The 24,284-nt window shown below is 51.6% G+C and overlaps 1 protein-coding gene across 3 annotated transcripts in view; it reads left to right on the top strand.

Annotated features, from left to right (window-relative positions):
• Positions 1-24,284, top strand: part of BOC (BOC cell adhesion associated, oncogene regulated) — a 75,797-nt gene that overhangs the window by 36,665 nt on the left and 14,848 nt on the right. The window contains exons 4-10 of one of the 3 annotated variants that reach the window (XM_082655622.1): positions 141-419; positions 15,924-16,070; positions 17,862-18,005; positions 18,323-18,616; positions 18,975-19,247; positions 20,310-20,617; positions 24,001-24,160. In XM_082655622.1, the coding sequence (XP_082511748.1) occupies positions 141-419; positions 15,924-16,070; positions 17,862-18,005; positions 18,323-18,616; positions 18,975-19,247; positions 20,310-20,617; positions 24,001-24,160 (1,605 nt within the window). Of the gene's footprint in view, positions 1-140; positions 420-15,923; positions 16,071-17,861; positions 18,006-18,322; positions 18,617-18,974; positions 19,248-20,309; positions 20,618-23,997; positions 24,161-24,284 lie in introns of all 3 variants that reach the window. The other 2 variants (XM_082655621.1, XM_082655623.1) reach the window with 2 other exon arrangements.

Here is a 24,284-nt window from a genome sequence, read left to right as displayed (position 1 = left end):
AGAGCTCTTCAGAGAAAAGTCAACTCCTCTCTGGGTTGCTCAACTCTGAAAGGCTGCCTGGGTGCGGTGCTTCTGAGCAGGTCATGCTGTTGGTTTCTTGGGGGTGTCAGTTCATCGCTACATGCCTGTTCTTCCTCCAGACGAGGTCCCTCAGGTCACTGTCCAGCCTTCTTCCACCGTCCAGAAGCTCGGAGGAACCGTGATCTTGGGCTGCGTGGTGGAGCCCCCCTGGATGAACACCACCTGGCGCCTGAACGGGAAGGAGCTGAATGGCTCGGATGATGCCCTGGGCGTCCTCATCACCCGCGGGACCCTCGTCATCACTGCCCTCAGCAACCACACTGTGGGACGGTACCATTGTGTGGCCCGGATGCCTGCAGGGGCTGTGGCCAGCGTGCCAGCCACCGTGACGCTAGCTAGTGAGTACTGCTCCTCTGCCCCCTCCCATTCTCTCTCTGTCCCCCACCCCAATCAAACCCCCTGTCATCAGTCCCACCATAAAAGGGGCCTTGCCCGCTGACGTTTCCAATCAGAGAGTGGTGGCTGCCCAGTAATCTCCAGTGGCTCTCTGAGTAGAGGCAGGGTCTGGAGTGAGCGTCTAGAAAGAAGGAAACTTGACATGGTTGAACTGTTTCTGTGGGCCCCATAGCTGGGCCACGCTGTGCCTTTCTACTTGGTCGCCCTGTGGTCTTCGATGTCGTTGTGCCCCCCGCCCCCCATCCTCGCAGCAGTTGCAGTCAGAGCATGTACAGGGCCACGTGTGGTCCGAACAGAGCCCGCCCATTCCCCCTTGGCCTCCTGCCTCTCTGCGGGGCAGGCATAGTCTAAATTCCTGAAACAGAAGTCAAGTCGTGGAACACAATGAAAAGGCAACTGTGGGACAGAGGGTAGAGAGGAAGAAATGAGGTGACACTTTGGTTCAAGGAGGCTGCCGGGAAAAGACTTCATGCTACTCTTATATATAATTACCACTTGGGTACACTATTGTGCCCAAGCTCAATACACACATTACCTGATTTTCTACCCACGGTACGTATGGGAAATGAGACTTGACTGGTTAAATAAACTTCCAAAGGCTTATTTTGGAAGCGCAGCCGCAACACCTGCTCTTCTATGTGGAGTCTATAGCCAGGACGTTCACTTGGCCCTTGAACAATTCAGGGTGAGGGTCGCCGACCCTCTGGGCACTGGAGAATTGGCATATAACTCATAAGGGGTCCTCTGCATCCGCAGGTCCAACCAACCTCGGGTCATGCAGTGCCGTAGTATTTACTGTGCGGGAAAAGATCCCCAGCCACGTGGCCCCACGCAGTTCAAACCCATGTTGTTCAAGGTCAACAGTATTAAGAATTACCTCCCCTTCCTGGTGGCTGGAGCCTAGGAAACAGGGGATCTTGTTGAGAGTTCCATGGTGTTTGGGCTTAACCTTTTAGAAGGTCTCCTGAGCTTGTTCCCTCACGACTTAGCTGTGCCTCTTTATCCCGGACAGCCCTGCTTCCATGTCACCATCGTTATCACCCTCCTGGACCATGTGGTTCCAGGAGGTTGGTGGTCCTTATGTTACGGGTCACACCTAAGGCAGCCAGCTTCTAAGATGCTTCTTAAGCATCAGCTGGGGTCCCTGAGGTGTGAGGCGTGAGTCCTGGGGAGAAAGTGGTGAGAGAAGGGGGAGTAGAAAAGCAGGTGAGAAAAGACCCCGCCCTGCCCTCTGGTTTCCAGATCCCTAGAGGGACTTCACTCCCGTGGTAGAATAGAGACTAGAACGAGGCTGGCAACAGTATTCCTGTTTCCTGGGGAACCAGTTTAGCAGCCCTGCCCTCTTCTCAGAGGAGGCCGGAAGACAGGGTGGGTCCCTAGCTACCTCCCTAGTGGGGGAGGCCAAGCTGGGCTGCATCTTGTAGCCACTTTGCCTCTGTGGCTGCAGCAGCATTCACTGAATCTGAGTGCCAGGCCTCTGGGGAGCAGGCTTAGGGTTCGGGTTCGGGTTCAGTGAGGAAGGCAGGCCCTGGGCCACCTGCTGGGCCCTCCCCCCAGGTGTGCTGGTGGGCTGGGGCAGGGTGCTGGGAGAGCTGGGTGAGGAGGGTGACAGGGGTCAACTCGTCATAACAAGAAGGGCTGAGGCCAGAGCTACACTTCTTATCATCATACTTCTCTCGTAGATTTTTAAATTATAATTCAATTGACTCTAGAAAGTTTAGAATATATGGAACATAATGTCTCCCCACCGTCCTTGTACAACCACCATCATCATTTTGGAGTATACCCTTCTGGTCTTCATCCCTACCTATATTTTTACGCTACTGAATATACAGTTTCTGTCCTTATTCTCTCCCCTTTGACATCGTATGACAAGCATTTTCCATTGGCCATATGACCGGATTTACTTTTTCTTTTTTATTGAGTATAAAATGCATCCAGTAAAGTACACAAAACGCACGAATGTTAAGTGAACAGCCCAATGTGTTTTTCGCGTGTACGTACCGTGTACCCACCGCTCTGGCACGCTCCTAGTTAATCTGTCCCCCGTCCCCCTCCAGAGCAGGAGCACAGTTGCTCATGGCCCTAGAACATCCCAGGGTGGCTCTACCATAGTGTTCTGAACGCTCTTCCTAGGGCTGGGCAGTCGAGTCCTTGCCCGTTGTTCATTATTACAAATGAGAGGTGCCTTTTAGCAACCTTTGTGCCTTTAGCAACGCCGCTCCTCCAGGAGGTTTGCTCACCTGCAAATGGTCAGCCCTCGTCTGTGAAGACTTGGGAGACTCCCTAACTTGGCCTGATCACAAGCCAGCCTGAACCTCTCATTGTTTGGAGAACGGGAGAGCTGGAGAGTATAAGATTTATTTTGGAGCCCTCCTTCTACTTCAAGGTGAATCTGTGTGAGGAGAGACAATTTATAGCCTTTATTTAAAAAAAAAAATCCTGGCCCCTTCTTTCTCTGGTGCTCAAAGGGATCTGCAGTTGGCAGTGAGGACAAAGGGAATGGTTTGGTTGCAACCCAAGAAGGCGCAGTGAGAGAAGAGGGGGCTTGTGCAGAAGCTGAGGCGAGTCCTGTTTGAAAACCAAGAGCTATTGGCTTGTCATTTAGGCATGAATCAGAAGAGAAATGTTTGGGCCTGACCAGAAGATGGATGGAGAAGTGCTGGAAATGGGGAGAGCAGGCTTGGAGGGTCTGTGTCCTGGGGAGAGGGAGTTGGTGGACTGGAACTACAGCCTCCCAAACTTGGAGGAGGCAGTGACGGGGTGGCGGGAAGGCGGGAGAGAGGGGTGCTGTGCTTGGGTTAATGCCATGGGGGATTTGGCCCAGACTCAGCAGCTAGATTAAGTTTCCCAGAGCACATTCCTGAGCAGAATGGGGGCTGTGTTCTGCTGGGTGGCTGGTGTGCGAGGGAGGCCGAGCGGCAGAAGGGATTATGGAAGGCACGTTCTGCATTCAGAGGCGAGGCCGGCAGCGGTGTGCCGGCGCTCGCACGCACGCACGCACGCACACCCACACTTGGTGTTTCAGGCTTCCTTCTCTGGCCTCTCCCCAGTGCATTCAGACGTTCATCCTCAGGCAGGGTACTTGCTGTTTGGCCTCCGTGGCAGGGCGCTGCCTCCTGCATCTCGGTGAACCCCTAGAGATCACTGGGGCTTTCAGTGATGGGGGCGTTCAGTGATGGGGGCGTTCAGTGATGGGGGCTTTCAGTGATGGGGGCATTCAGCGATGGGGGCTTTCAGCGATGGGGGCGTTCAGCGATGGGGGCGTTCAGTGATGGGGGCGTTCAGTGATGGGGGCGTTCAGTGATGGGGGCTTTCAGTGATGGGGGCTTTCAGTGATGGGGTGTTCAGTGATGGGGGCGTTCAGTGACGGGGGCGTTCAGTGATGGGGGCTAAGACCTGGCTTGAGGATTCAGGGATGTGGAGGAGGCTGCTAGCAGAACTTCCCTGGTCCAGACCACTTTTACTCTGATGCCAGGGGATGCACTTTAACTTTACCCCTGCCTGGTGACATCAGCCTGTGTTCTTCAGGTAAAATGGGACCACCTGAAGTCTCACCTGTGCACTCCCACCCTCTCCTCCAGGTGGTCCTGGCTGTGTGGAGAACTGCTTTTCTTACTCTCTGTGGAGGTGCCCTTCCCACTCTCTTCTGTGGCGATTTTTTTTCCCTTTTCACTTAAGCTTTCTTTGTGGTGAATCTCTCTTGCTGCTAATGCCTCTCTTCAGACCATGTTGTCTAATTCTTTTTGAAATGCTTTGACTTTGCTCTCCTTTCTTACCTCCCTTCCCCTTACCTCTCTTTTCACAAGCTTCACACCCGGGCGCCACCACTTTGTGAGCCTGAACCAACAGCGGATGTTGCCCGTGGACACCGCATTCCTTGTTGCTGGACCCCGAGGCACCCTTAGCGTTGTTCTCCACATAGCACAGCACGTAATCACAGCCAGTTCAGAGCTGGCATGCAGCGTGAAAGCTGTTTCCGACCCCTTACCACTCGTCATCTACCATTCAGATAAACTCCTAATAATTCTTCATTTTTACCTTCTTTCTATCTTTTCAGTTAATTCTCCCAGTTATCCTATAATCCCTAGGTCCTAGTCATAGTTGGAAATAAAATAGGCGGTAACTGGGTAGTAATTCTATATCTGGGGATTTTAGTCCTCAGGCTAATGTGAAGTCTTATGCTGGTGCTGGTTTAATTGACAGCCGATATGTAATCCCTCCGTAAGGTCTTTCAGCCCTAGGACCAGTCACGTACTCCTGAATTATCCTTCTCTGGCATCAGAGATCAGAGGCAAGACAGCTGACAGGAAAGGAAGGAGTTCCCCTTAGGCAGCTGTGTCCATGACTCTGTGCCTTTGAGGAAAGGTCAGAAGGGGACAGGGGCCCTTTGTTACCATAATTTAACCCATGAGTGAAATGAAGAGCCCAACTGGTATGATGGAAAAAACAAGAAACTTAAACCGAGGATCTTTTTTTTTTTTTTTTTTAAGTTTTAACTCTGCCACTTAAGAGTTAATGTGGCTTTGGGCAAGTCACTTGATTTCTCAGATTGCCACAACTGTGAAATGAGCACAGTAATGATTACATCATCCATCTTATGGTTTTGTTTTGTTTTGTTTTTTAAGAATTGGCTCACATGATTGTGGAGGCTGGTAAGTCCAAAATCCATAGGGCTAGCCGGCAGGCTGGAGAGTCATGAGTCCCACTAGGGAACCAGCAAACCAGCCATTGTCCTGAGTTCAATATCTGGGTGTTTTGGAGATTCGTGTCCTGCGAATTGGGGAGTGTTTAGAATTTCCAACAGCACGGTAAGACCTAGTCCCTCCTGTTGAGGATCTCTTAGTCTGATGGAGAAGGTGGACTGCATTTACATGTTAGCCATAAAGCAAGTCAGTCAGACCCATGAGTTGCCTAATAGAGATATAAACAGATTTTAATGGGAGTTCAGGTGAACAGTGATTCATTTCAGTTTCAGGGGATTGAGGAAGACTCAGGGTTGAGCCTTGAAGAATGTGTGAGAGACAACCTTTCTCTCTAATTTTTTGAGTCCTCACATCCCTTTCTCAGACCTTCAACAACGAAGTCAGCTCTCTACATCGTGTACTTAGACCTAAGCCCAGTGCAGTTTCTTGGACGGTGCAGATAATTCCATAGTGAGTTCAGTCAGATCCTGAAATTAGGATGAGGTAGCAAGAGAGAGACAATCACCCAGTGGCTGTATTTCCCTAGGAGGGGAAAGGAGTCTGCAGCTGAAAGCTGGGTCTGAAGATGCCCTCCAGGCAGAGTGTGAATCTGCCTTTGCTGGGAGAGGCAGAGAGACAGCTCCACACGGTGGTATAGTTGGAAAAGGAGAACTAACCTGAGCTTGAAATCCAACTGCTTTATGCCGTAAGCGTTGTGTATTTTACTTTGCCAGTTGGACAAGAAAATTATTGAAAGACAGTTTAAACCTAAAAGGTACTAAGCAACTTGAGTACCTAAATAGGAGATGACTAAGGAATACCTTACAGCTTTAGGCCAAAGTCACATTAACCCTTTCTCTTTTCTAGTGGATACAGGCAGAAATTCACACCTCACAAGAATTTCCCCTGGTATTCTGGTGAAATCTTCAAATGGCTTTGGCAATGCTAATTCCAGTAGGCCTGGCACAGGTGCCCAGACAAATGTGTGGAGTTAGCTCAGGGCATCATGGCAGCAACTGCCCCAAACAGCCAGGGTTCCAATTCTCTATTTAGCAACCGTCAATATTTACCAAAAGAGGGCTCAGTTCCAAGGTGCACCTTCTCCCAAGGACAGGCTTAGAACTCTTAACCTACCCCACTCCTCTCCTCAGTCTGTTCTTTGCACACACACCCATATGCTTAAATAAAATCCTAGGTTCATTTTCTAAGCTAAGAGAAAAGGGAAGGACCACACAGTGTGTTAAGCAGGTACAACTATAGATTCAGTGAGCCAGAACAGACTTTAAGAAGCCTTTTGCGCAGGAAGACAAGGGGAGGGATTGATTAGCTTGCTTGAAATCACTGGAACCTCTAAAGAACATGATGCAAGATGGTTCTTTTAAAATGAAAAAGAATCAGGAGAGCAAATGAGTTCCTTGGCTCTCCTTTTTTTGTGTGTGTATAAGAGTTTAGGGATTTCTACCCTGATCTTATTTTTTAGACTTGCAACCATTTTTGGAATCTGGTAATAGTCCCAGGAACTACAGAATAGTGAGTCTGTCCTGCAAATGGGACAAAATGTTCAAATCTAAATAAAGGACTATCACTTAATACTGAGGGAAAAAAAGGTAAGCAAAAGGAAAAAAAAAACTTGCTAAGGCAGAAACAGCATGTTTTTTTCTTTAGGGAAAATTGTGCTTCATTTTTGGTGAGTGCGTTCCTTTTCTACTTAAAAACATTGAAAAGGCATCACAGAGTAAGACCCAGGCTACAGCGTGACACTTAAGCCTCCCTCTCAGCCCTACCTCCCACTCCAGAGCCAGCAACCCTGCCATTTCCTCAGCTAGTCTTGCACTGGTTTTTGGAATGGCGCTCCGTCCACCTGTAACAACCTCCTTTCCGTTCTCTTCCCCAGAGAGTTCCCACCTCCCTTTGGTTAATAAATTCCTTCTCAGTTTTCAAGATTCAAGTATCTTCTCCTCTAAGAATCTTTTCTTGACCCCCTCGATCCCCCAAGTCTGGAGTGGGGTCCCCTCTTCGCGGATCCCTACCATCCCGAGTTTACTTCTCTAGGCCTCTCCTGCCACCGTCTCTTTGCCCTTCACCTCTGTGACCACCACACTGCTGCACAGCAGTGGGCCTGGCACAGGCTAGGCCTTCGGTGAATGTCTAGGGAGAGGCAGACTCCCAGATAGGATGCGTTTGAAGTCTAGAAGATCAGAAAGGGCATGCAGAAGGTGAACAAAGATTTCTTCACCAGACTATGACATAGTAAAACTTTTGAGAAAGTAAACAAGAAAGGATGAAGCAACATCTTGGGATATAAACAGGCTGAAAATACAAATAGATTCAGGAAGGGTTTAGAAAAATTGATGGACGTCAGAAGCGTGAAGCATTTTTAGAGGAAACTCTGGAACGTTTGAAGGGAGACGCCAGTGGAAGTGGCTCCACGTCCTACCAGATGCCTCACGGGACACTGTCAGAGAGGGTGGGCAGATGACATGGGTAGTCATTACTGCTTTTAGGACTACGTAGTTCCCAGGTGTGTGGAGGGGAAAGTGGGAACCACTGTGGGTCCCACGGCCTTCAGACTGTGCCCCCGCCTCTCCCACCTAGAATTCTGTTTGTAAAGGCCACGCTGAAGGGTTCACGTCCATTGTTCCTCTGAACGCCTCCGTCTTCTCTCCTCTCTCTCTTCCTGTACAGGCCGCCAGCCTGCCAAAGGCCATGCCAGGAAGCAGCTCTGGCTCTGATGAGTCTAGACCACCGGGATTCACATTAATTTTCCCATTGCTAAGTTTCTAGTTTATATTTGGTTGATCAGAGAAATATGTGTGATGTGGGTTGCTGGCAAGTCAATCTTCTTTTTCCTTCTTCTCTCTTTCCCCAGTGTATGTTTTCAAACCATTTTATTCCTTCGTCTAGTCCAAAAGAAACTCCCCAGTTGTGCTAGCCAGCCCTACTTCACAGCAGCACTGGAGTCAAATAAATGGGATGGTCTACAGACATCTTCTCTGTTCATCTGCCTGCCAGACTCAGTGGAGAAACGGCTCCCATCCTTGGTTTGTGTTCAACGATTAATAACATTTCTCATTCTCATATGTCTTTTAAAAAATATATATTTTTAATTGGTTCAAGCCAAGAAATTCCTGAAGCATTAGGCCAGTTTACTGCAAATCATTTAATGACATTGCAAACTAGGTTCTTTTTCTTTTCCTCCTTCTTCCTCTCGCACCCCTCCTTTTATGCCCTCTCTCCTGTCCTCCCCACCTCCAGTCTTGACTCTGATCTTCTGCTCTCTTCCCTCTGGGCCTTTCATCTCTTCCCCAACCTCAGCTTTCTCCCACTGCTCCAATCTAGGTGCACGCCCCACCTTAACTCAGAAGAAAAGAAAGAAACACAAGATTTAACAACTAATATGTTTGGCATCTACCAAGGTTTTTCTCTCCCCCATAGAAACTGTTTTTATTTAAATAGCATGCCTTGCTTTCATCAGAAAGTGTGTGTGAGAAATTTCATGTCACGTTTCCATGGCTGTCAGGAGACAGCTATGGAGCCAAAATTATGCAATTGAACAGGCAGAAAAAAATCCTGAAGAGAGCAAATGCGTTTGTCCACTCTTCCAGCCTGCAAAGGGACGGTTACTCCCTCCACCAACCCCCTTTCTAAGTTGCTCTGGAGATCGAGGTAACCTAACTTAGGTTGGAATGCTGGTGAAGGTGGCAGGGACTACGCCTGGGGACACCACTCGTGCGAATTGTTGTACCCTGCCTTGTGTGTTGTTTTAACTGTCTTTTCTATTAGAGTAAAGCTCGTGTGGTTAGGAAGTACGTCTTTATCTTCTTGGTATCTTTGCAGCTTCTGGCTGGCTGAGTGAATGAATCAGTGGTGTCTGGAAGGATGGTATTGTGCCAGGTGCCGACTGCAGAATATGCAGATTTTGCCCAGCCGTGTGGGCTGCAGTTGGGTTTGACTTCAGTGGTCTGTGTGCCAGGGCTATGGACTAGTCCTAGGCTTAGTCACTACCCAGAATGCGTGGCGTCTGAGAGGCCCGCCCATCCCACAGTAAACCCCGTCCACTCACCAGAATCCAGGCAGTCCCACCTCTAACAGGAACACCGTCAGGACCCAGCCTCCACTCCGCTTCTGCAGTCCGTCACCGTGGTTTTCCACTTGTAGCGCACTTCCTTTCAGAGGCTTGACCACGGGGTCGTGCCAGGCCATGGCTCCTCGGGTGACTTGGAGATCAAGTCGTGCTGTGATTCTCGGCCCGTCCGTGAAGCAGTTCAGGGCACTGGAGAGCCCCTGCATCGCAAGAGCCCACACAGGGAGGCAAGGCCTAGGACCCTTCCCCTGCTCAGACAGCGCCTCCCAGTCCATCGGTAGAGCGGTGAGCCCCGGGCGCTTGGTTCTACTTCCTCTGCACCTTTGCTGCCTTTCAGAACACGCAGGGATGGGCCACAGGGTCAGCATGTCACTGGGGTACTCCATCAGGCAAGCTCTTTCTACGTTTTGTAACACTGGCCGTAGACGCAGCAAGCCAGCGCAGGGGCAAGTTGAGGCCTGGCGGCCAGGAGAGTTGGGGGGTAGAATGATCGGTCAGCCTAGAAACTTGCCGACGGCCACGAGGCTGCTGAGCCGCCCGGCAGCGTTGCCAAGTGAGCCCAACTCAGTCGCCTCACGATCTGGTGGATCCCATCCGGCCTCGGCAGATGCGTGCAGGCTCGTCCTGTGCTCCCCGAGAACAGGCAGGAGGGTAGGACAGGACTGACTAGGTACGAGAAATGCCTGGAGGCGTTGAAAGCCGGAAGTGCTCAGGGAGATGGGGATGTTGGTAAATCCAGGCAGCCTCCACCTGAAGGCACCGTCTTACGTGACTTCTTTCTTAAACGGAAGCGAACTTTAATTTTCAGCCTAAGGGAGGAACTCGGGGGGAAGACGATCAAATAAGGAAACTCCCCGAAAGTAAAAGTTAGGTTTAGTGATCACACTGGGGGCATTTTGCGGAGGCACAGTGTACCACGTGACGGGACAGGTAGAGTCTATAAAAACTGGAGGATGAGCCTACCATCAAGATTGACAGTTTTGTGTTACGAGAATGAACAGACATACACTGAATATTGTCATTGAATTCATAGATCTACTGAGCCTTGTATTCATAAAGGAAGGATCAGGCTAGAAGGTGGAGAGAAAGAAATTCAGAAGGGGCTCAAGGTGGAATTTGTCAGTTTGTAGTTTCGCATATGATCCTGGTGATGGCAGCCACACCCGACACGCCTCTGAAAGTTTTCATTTTCCTCCTTTTATCCCCACAGCTAAGAAGGTAGGAGCCTGATGTACCCTGTAAATGTGGAGGAAACTCAGAGCATATTACATGATTTGTGTCTGAACAGATCCCTGTAATCTGTGTATCCAAGGCTCCTACGGAAGTGATATATGAGAAGATATATGTTCCGTTAAGAAATTGCGTGCTTAGAAGTCAAGGAACCGGGCAGGGTTCCATATGGAGCCTGAGATGTTATGGGCTTTCTCAGAAAGCACGAAGCTCTGTGACAAATAAAGAAGGTCCATAAACCCAGAGATGGCCTCAAGGACCAGGGGCTTCTGACCTGTTGAGAGCTGAGAAACAGGAGTGAGCCCCTTGGCATTTGATTAGCGCCAACCCGTTAATAAAATAGTTGGAAGAATACACAAAGAGGGGATGCAGAAGAAGGGTCTGAGGGAAGGTAAGAGGATTAAAGCTGCAAAAACATTCCTCTGATGGATATCTCAAACACACCAGCCAACAGGCAAGGGCAGGTGTCCTGTCAAACCATTTCCCCCAGGAAACCTAATGCATCGTTGTGCAGGCCTGCTGACCCCATCTGTAACTGAAGGGCCTGCCCCTTACTCCCAGCGAGGCGCTCTGAGCAGCCCAGGGACTCAGGAAACTGGCTTTGCAGACAAGGGGGCCTGAGAACAGGCTGCTTCCCTTCCTATGCAGCCAACGAGATCTCCCCGCATCTGCCTCTCATCTGGTGGCCGATTAGAGTGTTATTGATCACAAAGCCTCTGCCCCTGCCTGGCCTCCTTCCTGCCCAGAACTGCTAGAAGAGGGGGTGCTCTGATTTTCAGATCGTCCATCACTTCATTACTCTGCCTTTGATCCCTTTTTAGTGAAACTCAACTTTTGCTCCAGCAGCCAAATTGGGAGCATTTGTCTAGTGAAGCAACAGCTAAAGCTTAAGCTTTGGGGGGACAGGGCCAAGGACCCAACTGCTGCTTATTTGTTTTGAAGCCAGGAGGCTCGCCTGCCAGTCGGCCCTTGTGGGGAGCTGGAAGCCCAGCTGGGGTGTCCTGGGTCCTGCCCGCATGGGCTGTCGTGCACATGTAGGCATCAGAACAGAGGGGCCATGGCTGACCAGTGCCCCCGCTACTGCACACACAGCCTGCTGTCTCCAAGGCAGCAGTGGATTGTCCGAGCATGCAGAAGGCACCACGAGGGGCTTAAGGGGGAGTGCATAGTGTTATCCAGTGTTGGGGCAGTGAGGTGGGTACATGGAGGACAGCATGCTCCGTGCACGGATAAGACCTCAATTACAATGGGGCATAAGCCAAGGGCTAAGCTGGAGATGGCGTTCTGATCCCAGACTCCTTTCCGTTGCTCACATCTTTTTTGCAAAATGATCTGTTAGGCTTAAGTACATTCTTGCTTGAGGCAGATTTTCTTAGAACGAGGTAAAGGAGAAGGGTGAAACAAAAACTCAGAAACTCTTGGTGGAGTAGTTTTTAGATTTATTAGAGCATGCATGAGAGTGCTTCTCAGTGACTGAGGAATTTTCCAGGTGCCCCTGAGCTCACGATCGCTCACAGCTCACTTTGTGGGGAGCCTCCTGACTTGGCAGGTAGGGCACACCCTGTGCTGAGGAGGGTTAAGACCTTTGCATTGCTGAAGTGCCTTGCTTGGGAAAGCAGATAGCAACGTCCAGCTAGAACACATTGAGCCCAGGCAGTCCACCCTCCCTTCTCTCTGGGAGAAAACACATCCGCTCTCCTGGCTGAGAGGCTCAGCCGAGACTGGGCTCCATATTCTGTGGGGCTCAGTGCAAAGGGAAAGTCTTCCAAGCGCAGGGCCCGGCACAGCTGCACAGTGTGCATGCCCACCAATCTGGCCTTGGGCACAGCCTTCCAAACTAGTCACTCAACAAGGACTAAGTGAGCCTGGTGCATCCTGAAGACGGTGCAGTGGGGCTTGGGGCGGGGGCATGGAGTGCAAAATCAATAGGTTGTCCGCTAGGAATTTGCAACTTAGTGTGTGTTGGTTATCACCAACACAAAATTAAATAATGATGAGATAATTCTTTAAAAGCCCAGAAGGCCCTGCACCCACCCAAAGGAAGGAATCCATGAGAGAGCTCACCTTGACCCCCAGGACCCACTGGTTCAGCCTGGAAAGCAAACTGTGGCCATAGAGATGAATCAGGCATTCTGTCATTGTTTTTGCCACACTACTCGGTCAACAGCATGTATTTCTTCTAGTGTATTTTTCATTTCAGTTATTCTTCAACTGATTGGTCGTGCTTTATATTTTCTAATTCTTAGTTAAAACCGTCTTGTAACTTCTTGCTCTGTGCATCCATTCTTTTCCCGAGTTCTTGGATCATCTTTACGATCATTACTCAGAACTTTTTCTCTGGTAGATTGCCTGTCTCCACGTCACTCAGTTGTTCTTCTGGGGTTTTATCTTGTTCCTTTATCTGGAACATATTCCCCTGTCGTGTCATTTTGTCTAAACTTCTATTTGTATTTTTATGTATGTGGAAGGTTAGTTATGTTTCTCAGCCATGGAGAAGTGACCCTCAGTAGGGGATGTCCCGTGTATCCCAGCAGTACACTCCCCTCTCGTCACCTGGTGGCCAGGGACCAGCTGGTCCCAGGGTAGGTCCAGACCTGTGTTTTTGGACTCAGTTCCGCAGGCTATGTGACTGTTTTTCTTGCTTCTGGTGTCTGCCCCCCCGGTGGGTGAGGCTGGTCTAGAGGCTTCTGCAGGCTTCCTGGTGGGAGGTACCAGTGCCTGCCCACTGATGGGTAGAATTGGGTCTTGGCCATCTGGTGGGCAGGGCTGTGTCAAGGAGCGTGTTTAGAGGTGGCTGTGTGCTCAGGAAGTCTTTAAGCAGCCTGTCTGTTGATGGGTGGGACTGTGTTCCTGCCCCGTTGGTCGTTTGGCAGAGGTGTGCCAGCACTGGAGCCTGCAGGCTGTTGGGCGGGGTCAGGTCTTGGTGCTAATGGCCCAAGCAAGATGTCAGCCTTCAGATGAGTAATCCCGATACGTTCGCCGCCAGCTTTTACGTCCCAAGAAAGAGCCACAGCCACCCCCTGCCTCCCCAGGAGACCCTCCAAGACCAGCAGGTAGGTCTGGCCAAGGCTCCTATGAAGTCACTGCTTTTGCCCTGGGTCCCAGTGCACACAAGACCTTGTGTGTGTCCTCTAAGAGTGGATCTCTGTTTCCCCCAGTCCTGTGGAGCTCCTGCGATCAAGCCCCACTGACCTTCAAAGCCAAATGTTCTGGGGTCTCCTCCTCTCGATGCCAGACCCCCAAGCTGGGGAGCCTGACATGGGGCTCAGAACTCTTGTTCCCGTGGGAGAACTTCTGTGATATAATTATTCTCCAGTTTGTGGGTTGCCCACCTCGGGGTATGGAATTTGATTATATCTCGAGTGTGCCCCTACTACCATCTTGTTGTGGTTCCTTCTTTGTCTCTTGGATGTAGAATATGTCTTTTTGGTAGGTTCCAGTCTTTTCTACTGATGGCTCTTCAGCAGTTAGTTGTGATTTTGGTGTGCTCGTGGGAGGAGGTGAGCTCAAGGTCTTCTCTGCCACCTTATCCCGACCAACAGCATGTATTTCTTATTCCACATTTATTACACCTATTTTTCCTGTGACCTTGGAAGTAATCACTCAAGAAACATGCTATTTTCAAAATATCCAAACTTAGATAAAGGTTGGCCACACTTGGATAAGAGGTTCATGGAAAATTTGTTGTGCTAAGCCCTTGAGCTCATACTATAGACCCAACTCAACTATGAAATTTGAGTTCACAGGCAACATGCACGGGCATCTTGTACCTGACTTGAGTGGCCCAGCTCCAAGATCGTCACTCATCGGTCATTCAGCATTCACTGAGCATCTACTTGCGCCAGGCACTGGTTAGGTTCAGAGGACACATACATGAAGAAGACTTGGTTCCTGCCCCTAAAAAGTTCACAGTCGAATATTGGAATCAAGGGGACAGTGATCCTTTCATAGAAATAAAAGGGCTTTCCTCCCCTGCTCTGGCTTGGCTTGACTAAGAACTTCTTGAAAGTTCCATTAAATGGGAAACCTCTTGACCTCACTGAGTGCCTTGATCACTGAGCTCTCCTCTGGTGACAGCAGTTTGTTTTTGGTAATTAGCTCACGTCTTCTGTGAGAAACCTGATTCCCACCGCTCCTTTTGCCTTGTCTGGGAACCAACCGCACAGGCAGGTGGAGTCTTGCTGTGAACTGCAGTTACGCTGCGCATCAGAATGTGGTGTGGTCGGCACTGAGATGGTGCCTCCAGGGCTTTCTGAGTACCTTTATGGAGAGAGTGTCTGGGTAAATATTTTCATCTCTCTTATCGTATTCTCTATTAGTTTTATTTCCTCTCTTAAATTAAATTAAGCCACAATCCTGAAAACCAAATTTGGAATGCGGTTTTGTTGCACAAATGTCCCGTTTTGTTCAACCACAGCAGTGATTTGGCTCAAAGAGAGTTTTGTTGTTTGGACCGTTGGATTGTTTAGGAAACATCCTGCTTTGGTTCCAGATGGATCTCCATCCTCTCCAGTTTAAATCCCAGTCTTCCTGCCACTGAGCTAAGTCAGGAGAGACCGCAGCCTGGCGTCAGGACCCTCGGCTCGCCCGCATTCCACTGCCATTAAGCCACCCTGGGGACATCCCTCTTTGCCTTAGAAAATCCTTCAGGCATCCACAGATCCCCATCCTTAGCCCTGAGGAAGAATTAGCCATGACATGACGTGTAGTCGGCTCTCTGAATCTGCAGGTGGAAGATCCGAGGATACGGCAGGCCGACGGCAACTGTTGTCCAGCACAATTTTGTATAAGGGACTTGAGCATCCGCCGATTTTAGTGGGGCACCTGGAACCAATCCCCGAGGATACTGGGGAGGACTGCGTAGCTCCTGGGTAGCAGGAATCAGCCTTCTGGTTGTAACCACGGTTCGCAATTGAGCAGAATCTCGGGCCTTTCACTTTTCACTGTGGATGTCTGAGGAGAAGGCGATTCTTGATTGAACTGGAAAACAGACAGAAGCATTCTCTATCGTTGTTCCTTTCAGTCTCCATGAGCTGTGCCGGGACATCTGTGCCTTGACTGTGACCCATTTCCAGCCAGGCTCGGTGGGGCCGATGGGCCTAGCCAAGTTGCCCCCATGTCAGTGTAACAAAAGAGGCTTGTCTGCGATACCCGCACCACTTCATGGAATTCTCTACACCCCGCCCCCTCAGCTTATATACACCCAGCTGAGCTCCCCTTGCAGTGACGCGGGCCACACGTTCCCTCCTGTAAACTCCTCTAGACACCGAAAGGTGGGAGGAAGGACTCGGAGCGCCCCCAGAGCACCCCTAGTGTGTGAGCTTCTTGCAGCTGTTGATTGTGACCAAAGACACTGAGGCACCACCCTGAAGCCCACCCTGAAATGTCGCACTGTCTGCCTCTGTCCTCCATCGAGGCCCAACCGGCCCCTTCCCTTCTCTCCACAGATCTCCAGGACTTCAAGTTAGACGTGCAGCACGTGATTGAAGTGGATGAGGGGAACACGGCGGTCATCGCCTGTCACCTTCCTGAGAGCCACCCAAAAGCCCAGGTCCGATACAGCGTCAAACACGAGTGGCTGGAGGCCTCCAGAGGTGAGCGAACAAGTAGGAGCCCAGCGGCCGGGGCCAGGAGGGAAGCTGGCCGTCTCTGCAGCACTTCCCAAACCCCCGTCGCCACGCCGGCAGCCCCTCCCCATGCTCGTCAGCTGTCTTCTGCCCTGACATTTAGCCCTGCGGGATCCTGAAGGGATTGGCCTCCGTTGTGGAGGTCCCGTGAACCTGTCACGGGGAATCTCTTCATCTTTTGAGGCCCTGGCAGATGCTGCTGAGCTGCTGCCATGGATGAGGGCTGAGACTCTCCCTGTGCAAGCTCCCCGCCACCAGGCACACACAGGAGGGCTGCCTGACATACCAGACATTCCTGGAGCTGTGGGGTTCCCTGTTGGGAGATGGGGCTCTTCCCCCGCACAGCAGAGCTGGTAACGCAACCTCTCAACAGTCACAGCTTCCTGCTAAGTGGACGTGACAGCTGGTCCAGCGGCGACCAAGCTTTCGTCCACAGAGTGCCAGCAGGGAGAGAAGCTCTCTCTCAAGGCCAAGTCAGCTTCTTTCCACAACTGACCTGCACCCAAGGCCAAGTAGACCCCATGGCTGGACCCGACACTTCAAAATGTGTCCCTTTTTAAATGTCCTAGAGATTTTAAAATATCTTTGTTAACTTTCTGGTTATGAAAGGGGAGTATATGTTTACTATAGAAAATACAAAAACCTTTTTTTTTAAGGGTAAAAAGCCTAATCCTGCCACTCAGAAATAACCGGAGACTGAGGAGAGTATGAATGTCTATTGTCCCTAGCAGAAGCCTGGCAGTAGCCCCTAGAGAAGGCCTGCCCATCCCACAAGAGTCAAAGGCTTTTTCCTTTCCATCTGGCATTTGCCTTAAGCAGCTCACACCTGGGGCGGCCCAGTGACAGCCAGGTACCAGACTCAATGAGCCTAGACTGCAGGGACATCCAGATTGCCAAGGGCAGGCCACCAGGAAGCTCAAAGCTGATGACCAGTGCTTTGCCTGCCAGGAAGCTAAACACCAACCCAGTCACCAAGTGTACTGTGAGTCGCTGTGAATCTGTCTCCTGTGGAAAGAAGCTGAACTCAGCCCTGGGACCCCACCCCCATGGCACCCCTGGTCCAGAAGCAGACAGAGCCTAGCAGGCCAGCGATGCAGGGGGAAGGGCTTCAGTGGTATTCATGGAGAGGGTGGGGCTTGGGGCTTAGAATATCCCTCCCTGGCTGCAGAAATTCAACAGTGAGATGGCTCAGAGCTGTGACCGTGACAGAGACTGATGGGAAATTCTAAAGTCAATTCCCTCCTTCCTGGTGGCTTGCAGGAATGATCAGCTCATCTCCCACGTGTGCAGCACGGGCCTCTCAGTCCTTACAAATGGCTCTGAGGCAGCACACGTCATGCTGTTTTACAAATGAGGAAACAGGATCTGAGAGGTTAATGGACTTGCCCAGGATCACACAGTTAGTATGCGGCAGATCCAGAGCTGGAGTCCAGGTCTGGCAGATCCCAAATCCTGCCTCCTTGCCATGGCACGCAAGCCCCCTTAAAAGTTATAAAATGCTCTTCCACAGACCCATGTATGAACTTGGGATGGTGGTGGGGTGTCAGCCAGCCAGTTTGTTAGCTGGTTGGTTAGTGTCACTCCCGACACTTCCGCCCCACTAGGCGTGAGGTTTTATGGGGAGAATAGCATTTTCAGTTTGGGCTTGTTGGAGTTCAGGTATACAACTTCTGACTTGGGCCCTGCCTGCCCCGATCCTTTGTGGGAGCTGCTGAGTGCAGTAGTCTGGGCCCACATTCATCCCTGTCCTCTCTTCAGATAACTACCTGATCATGCCGTCGGGGAACCTGCAGATTGTGAACGCCAGCCAGGAGGACGAGGGGATGTACAAGTGCGCCGCCTACAACCCAGTGACCCAGGAAGTGAAAACCTCGGGCACCAGTGACAGGCTGCGCGTGCGCCGTAAGGGGAGGGTCTCATTGACGGAGGGGGGCTGGGGCCGGAGGGGCATCCGGCATGTGTTGTGTTGATGCTACTGCTGCACTGCTGTCTCACTTCTTCCTCGTGACAGCTCTCTGCAGGAGGACCTTGGGGAGCCCAAGGGAATTAGTATCTTGCCCCACTTGGCATAGGTCATAAGCCCCTGAAGAGCTGTTTGATTCCAAAGCCACAGTCTCCAGGCTGCCGCCTGGGGCTGGGCCACCTGAGGCAGGGCGGAGGGGATCCTCTGCGCCCAGTCCTGGTCCTACACGCTGTCCTTCCTCTCCTTGCCCCTCCAGGCTCCACTGCGGAGGCTGCCCGCATCATCTACCCACCAGAGGCCCAGACCATCGTTGTCACCAAAGGCCAGAGTCTCATCCTGGAGTGTGTGGCCGGTGGGATCCCACCCCCGAGGGTCACCTGGGCCAAGGATGGGTCCAGTGTCGCCAGCTACAACAAGACACGCTTCCTGCTGAGCAACCTCCTCATCGACACCACCAGTGACGAGGACTCCGGGACCTACCGCTGCATGGCTGACAACGGGGTTGGGGATCCCGGGGCCGCGGTCATCCTCTACAACGTCCAGGTGTTCGGTGAGTGTCTTCTGTAGTCCTTCTTTTCCTGGGCCTTCTCTCATCTGCACAGCCTCTCTAGAAGCTCATAAGCTGAGGCTCAGACAGGGTCACGTGCCTTGTGAGAGGTCACGTGCCAAGTGAGTGATGGAGGAGAACTGAGAGAGTAGGAGGCCTTGGATCCCAGGGGCCAGGATGTAGGGGCCCGGTAGCCCTTCCCTGTCAAGACTCTGATGGAGGAGACATGGGACCTTTTCTCTCCTCTACCAACATCATGGGGAAGGAGGGAGCCTTGCCCAACAGCAGTCCCCTCCCCAGCCTGTCTGGGCCTGGACGGAAGGGCTCAGCCTTTCTTACCTCTGCTCTGGTTTCCTGGCAGAACCCCCCGAGGTCACCATGGAGCTGTCCCAGCTGGTCATCCCTTGGGGCCAGAGTGCCAAGCTCACCTGTGAGGTGCGAGGGAACCCCCCGCCCTCCGTGCTGTGGCTAAGGAACGCCGTGCCCCTCACCTCCAGCCAGCGCCTCCGACTGTCCCGTAGGGCCCTGCGGGTGGTCAGTGTAGGGCCCGAGGATGAAGGCGTCTACCAGTGCATGGCCGAGAATGAAGTCGGGAGCGCCCACGCTGTGGTCCAGCTGAGGACCGCCAGGCCGGGTGAGTGCAGCCCAAGGGTCTGAGATTCCAGCTGAACGTTTATAGAACCCTTTCCTCAAATGGAATCCAGCTTAAAACCCCAGTATATAAAATAAATAAAAGTGGCTTTTAGTTGTAAGTTTAAATTTACATTGACTTCCTAATAAGTCAGAAGTGCAGATTTTCAGTAGTGCAGGTGACCCATTTAAATACCGTATTTAAAAAAAAAAAAACTTTTAGTTTGCAGAACCTGTGGTTTCCGAGAGTTCCGTGGAACCCAGCTGGACAGCCACTGGTCTAGCACAAAGGAAAGCACCTCTGTCTTTCTTAGTTTGATTCCTTTCAGTTGACATCTACATGGATTGAGCAGTTGCTATTTGCTCAGCACTGGGCTAGGCAATGAGAGGGATGCAGAGACCCTACCTTTCCTAGGGAGGAAATAAAACTTACCGAAGAATCAACTGGAGAAAAATACAGCAAGGAGTAATGCTGACTCATCTTTATCAGGAGCCGACCTCCTGCGCAGGAGGTCGGGCAGCAGAAACTAGTGTTGGCGGAGTCTGTGGACGCTTCCTGAAGGAGGAGCGGCCCCTCCTGCCTCTGAGAGTCTCAGACGTATTTACATTCACAGTTCGCACCTCCAGGTCCCCGCAGTGGAGCAGGGAGAGGCCCACACTGTCCCATGGTGTGGATCCCACAGGGAAGGGGACACGTCCCCACACCCACACAGAATGTGAGAAAAAGGACGCAGGCTCCTGCACCTCAGGAGCAAATTGAGATGGTTCGCTCAGACGCACCTGGTGCAGACACAGGAAAACAAGCCGGCGGCGAGAAGCCCGGGCAGGGGCGTCCGGCTGCCTTTCCCTCCTGGCCAGCCTGGGGCACAGCCCTCTACCCCCACGGAGCCCGGCTATGTGTCCAGGGGGCTGATGGTCACTTCACATACTGAGCCAGGGGCTCTTCCTGCCCTGGCAGCCCTTCCCTCTGACTTCTTCCTGTTTTCTCCATGGAGACAACAGCTCAGCAGGTGGCCAGGGGACTAGGGGCTCTTCCTTACCTTCTCCTTCCGGCTCTGTCCTCCAGGCACCACCCTGAGGCCATGGCGGGATGCTAAGCCGGCCACTGCCACACCTCCTGTGCCCCCGCCCGGACCCGGAAGTCCTGCCCAGATGCCGAAGGGCCACCCAGGGGCCCTGAGGCCGCCGGCGTCGGCGCAGCCAGCGCCCTGGCCGTGCCTGGGAGAGCAGGGGCAGGCGGCCCCCGCCGAGGCTCCTGTCATCCTCAGCTCGCCCCGCACCTCCAAGACTGACTCGTACGAGCTGGTGTGGCGGCCTCGGCACGAGGGCAGCGGCTGGGCACCGATCCTCTACTATGTGGTGAAACACCGCAAGGTATGGTGTCTGGCATTACGCCTGCCTCTCGCTGAGGCTGGGCAGGGGCCTCCGCCCGCTCGCCATCTCCCCTTGAGCTCCTGAAGCCTGGATGAGTCATATCTGCTGCTGACCGTGACCTTCTGATCCCTCCGGCGTGCTTTCCCACCATCTCCCAGGAAGCTGGTTGTGAGATGGGCGTCTGGGGCCCTAAGAGGCCCGGGAAGAAGCCGTGGGTGTGCTTCCAGGTCTGAGCCTCGCACACCAGCCTCTAGTCCCGAGGAGAGTTCGTAGGCTCCCTAATGACCACCCCAGTCCTCCCCTCTGCCGTTCGTTGTTGATGTTTTGTTTTGTTTTGAATCTAAGCTCTGCTGGTGCATATCTGCAGGAACCCGGGTGTGGCAAGCTAGCTTCAGAGCCAGGAAAACAAATATCTGTGAGCAAGTGTTTTCTCTGAGGGCTACCAAATACCGCCTCAGTTCTCAGGATCCCTCCTGGCTCAGCTTTGACAAGCAGGCCTTTGAGCTAAAAGCACATCGTGTTGTTCAGACCTCAGCTATTTCTCCTTGGCAGGAGGAGGTCTGTCCAGGTGGATGTGTTGGGAGCTCTCAGGGAGGGATCCGGCCCACCTTCTTAGACACTCTGCCCTCCGAGACAGGACGCAGCGCCCGGGCTGCCACCCCACCCCACCCCCCCGCAACCCCCGTTCAAGGCTGCACTCTCACCTGCTGTGACCCCTCAGGGGAGAAGGACATGAAATTCCCCTTAAGAAAATATCCTTGAAAACATTTCTGTTTATCCCAGGTGCATGCTGTTCTTTTCCTAAGGGCATTAGACAGTAGAAAATTATTCTTAATGGATTTTTTAAATCTTATTTGATAAGTAATAATGTATTATAAATGCCAGGTTTTATTATGCATCTCTTTAGTTGTTGCTAACAAAAGTACCATGTGCACTTGGTAGAAAATACGGAAAATATAGGAATGCGGAACGAAAAGCATTTATCAACTTGCCTCCGTCTCCAAAAAGAAACAAAACCAGCGAAACTCAGTGAAAGGTGCCGCCTGTGCAGAAGCTGTGCCCCTGCTCCGGACCCCGACAGCCCCGTTGTTCTGGTCTTCCTCTTAACACGCTCTCCGAGGAGACCTCCGGCCAGGACAGGTCCACAGAGGCACCTAAGGCAAAGCCGCCTCCTAGGTGGGGGTCGAGAGGGGGCAGTTTCTAATTAACCCTCGGCCTGCTGGCCTCTTCATAGGCAGCCAGCAAAGGGGGTGGATGAGTTTTTAACAAAAAGCCGTGTTGTTCAACCCAGGTTATGGGCAGGGCTGGTCCTAATCCTCACTTCCCCGTGTAACTGGACACCTCCATCTGCAGAGTTGGAGACAAAGATCAGGGCGGGCCAAATGCTCGTGGTCCCCAGGAGGCAGGAACCAACATGAGAGCAAGAATAATATTTTTCGGGCCAATAGGTGGCCATGAAACGGCCTCACCAAGAGGCAGGCTGGCAAAGGCCACACGAGGTGATCCGGAAACGCCAGGCTGAGGCCGCATTCACCCTCTCAGTATGCGTGACAGTGACTAATTACCGTTCCATTTCTTATTTTCATTTCTGAGCCCAGTGGAAGTGAGGCCAGCGCTAGGAGGCAGAGGGAGAAAGGGGGCACAGGGGAAGTGAGACGATGGTGCCCCGCTGGGTCTGGCTTCTGTTCGCCTCTGGCCCGTGGGGCACTTGGAGCTGTTAGGTGGACGTTGCCAAGGCACAATTATGTCTTGAAAGCAGTTTCATTCTTGAGGGACTAACGTGTCTTCAAGATCATCACACAAGAAAGGATTTTGAAAGCAAAAATCAGCATTTGGGGTTTTTTTTTCAGCCCCTCCCCTCTTGCTGGAGACTGGGAGTCAATTCAACTCATTTTCACTTTTTCACATGCATGAAGCCAGCTTTCATTTCCTGGTGCATCTGCAGACCCTGGGCTACTGTGTTTGGGTTTCCAGCACCACTGGGGATTCTCAGTTTGTAAAAAGTTCTCCCTTTGGAACAAGTCCTGGAAGCCTGACATGAATGAGCCCAGACCATCCCTGTCCCTTGAATAGTAGGTTTTGTTCTATTTTGAAATATTCTGCTTGGGGATAAGAGCTTTTCCTACCAGCTGTTTAATTCCTTCAGCAAACCACAGCTTCAGGCCCCAGCAGGCTCGCGGAGATGTGCACAGTTAGCAGTGAAGTCTGTGTCCTGAAAGGTGGGTGGGTGAGATGAAGCAACCTCTCGGCAACGCCTGTCCGGAAGCCTGGAACTCCTTTTTTTTTTTTTTTTCTTTAAAGAGCCAGGAATTTGAAGCCATTAAAGATTAATCTCTAATGGTTACCGTTCATCCCCGGCTTTTAAGTTCTAAGCAAGGCCTGAGGGCAGGAGCAGAAAAAGGAGGATGAAATCCTCACCGAGCGGAGGAAGAGGGGGCGCGGCATGTCCTTGTTGGGAACCTACTGTGTGCCAGCTTCAGCGTTCGACACGTCACGTGAATCGTCAGATTTAAACTTCAGAGTAACCTGAGAGGTTTTATTTGCTTCATTTTAGAAAAGAAAAGCTTAGGGATCAGAAAGATTAGGGAACTTGCTCAGGGTTACACAGCTGGTAACCTGTGTGTGTGGTAAGAGACACAACCCAGATTTGAACCCAGGATTTTCTGGCTCCCAGACTTCCTTTCTAGGGTAGGTTACGATGATGAGTTTGATCTCTGGAGTCAAGTCAGGGTTTCTGTGCTCACTGTCAGTGTGGTCTTAGACAAATTACTCATCTCTCTAAACCTCAGTCTCCGCATTTGTGAGGTGGGAACAATATTAACACCCATCTCTTGGGCTGTTGTCGTGGAGGCATGTTATGGTGCATACAGTGTGCTTAGCACCTAGTAAGCGCTCAAAAAATGTGGCCATTTCTATGATGCTTTTATCATTCTCATCATCATCTCATTAGACTATAAACTAAAGGTACTGTGTGTGTTTGGTTTAAATAGATCGAGGAGAAAGAAAGTTAAATAGGGAGGTTTTTACACTTGATCTTAGGCAAAAGGCCGGGAAGCGATAGGGAGGTTTTTAGAAAGAGAGAAGGTCTTTGGAGAAACTCTCAGCAATGTCGGCTGGGCATTTTGACCCTCCCCACAGAGTTTTGATGAGATCATTAGATGAGGGGTCAGGGAGCCTGACTTTATTGTCCCAGCAAGGATGGATGTCCCAGAGCCAGCAGGAACGGCCTGCCTTCTGTGGGGCCACCTCTCCCCCAACCTGGCCCATTTTCCCTCCCTTTCTTCTGTCCTCTTGGGCTCAGTTCTGCTTTCCTTGCAACCTACAGCCCACCTGTAGCTCCAGGCCAAGATGCCAGTCCTTATACCAGCCACCTTCTCCAGCAGGTCACAAACTCCTCTGACGACTGGACCATCTCTGGCATTCCAGCCAGCCAGCACCGCCTGACCCTCACCAGACTCGACCCTGGGAGCTTGTATGAAGTAGAGATGGCAGCCTACAACTGTGCAGGCGAAGGCCAGACGGCCATGGTCACCTTCCGAACTGGTAAGGGTCCAGTGTTGCCCCCAGCTTGGGGCTTCCATGGGCCTGAGCGGTCCTACCAGGCCAGGTGGGCGTCCTGCTCACCTTGCCCCAACTTTTCACCTTGAACTTCATCTTCCTTTCAGCT

The sequence above is a fragment of the Grampus griseus genome, assembly GCF_964374135.1.
Source record: "Grampus griseus genome assembly, chromosome: 5".
Taxonomy (NCBI): domain Eukaryota; kingdom Metazoa; phylum Chordata; class Mammalia; order Artiodactyla; family Delphinidae; genus Grampus; species Grampus griseus.
Note: the sequence above shows the minus strand (reverse complement) of the source record. Positions and strands in the feature narration are given on the sequence as shown.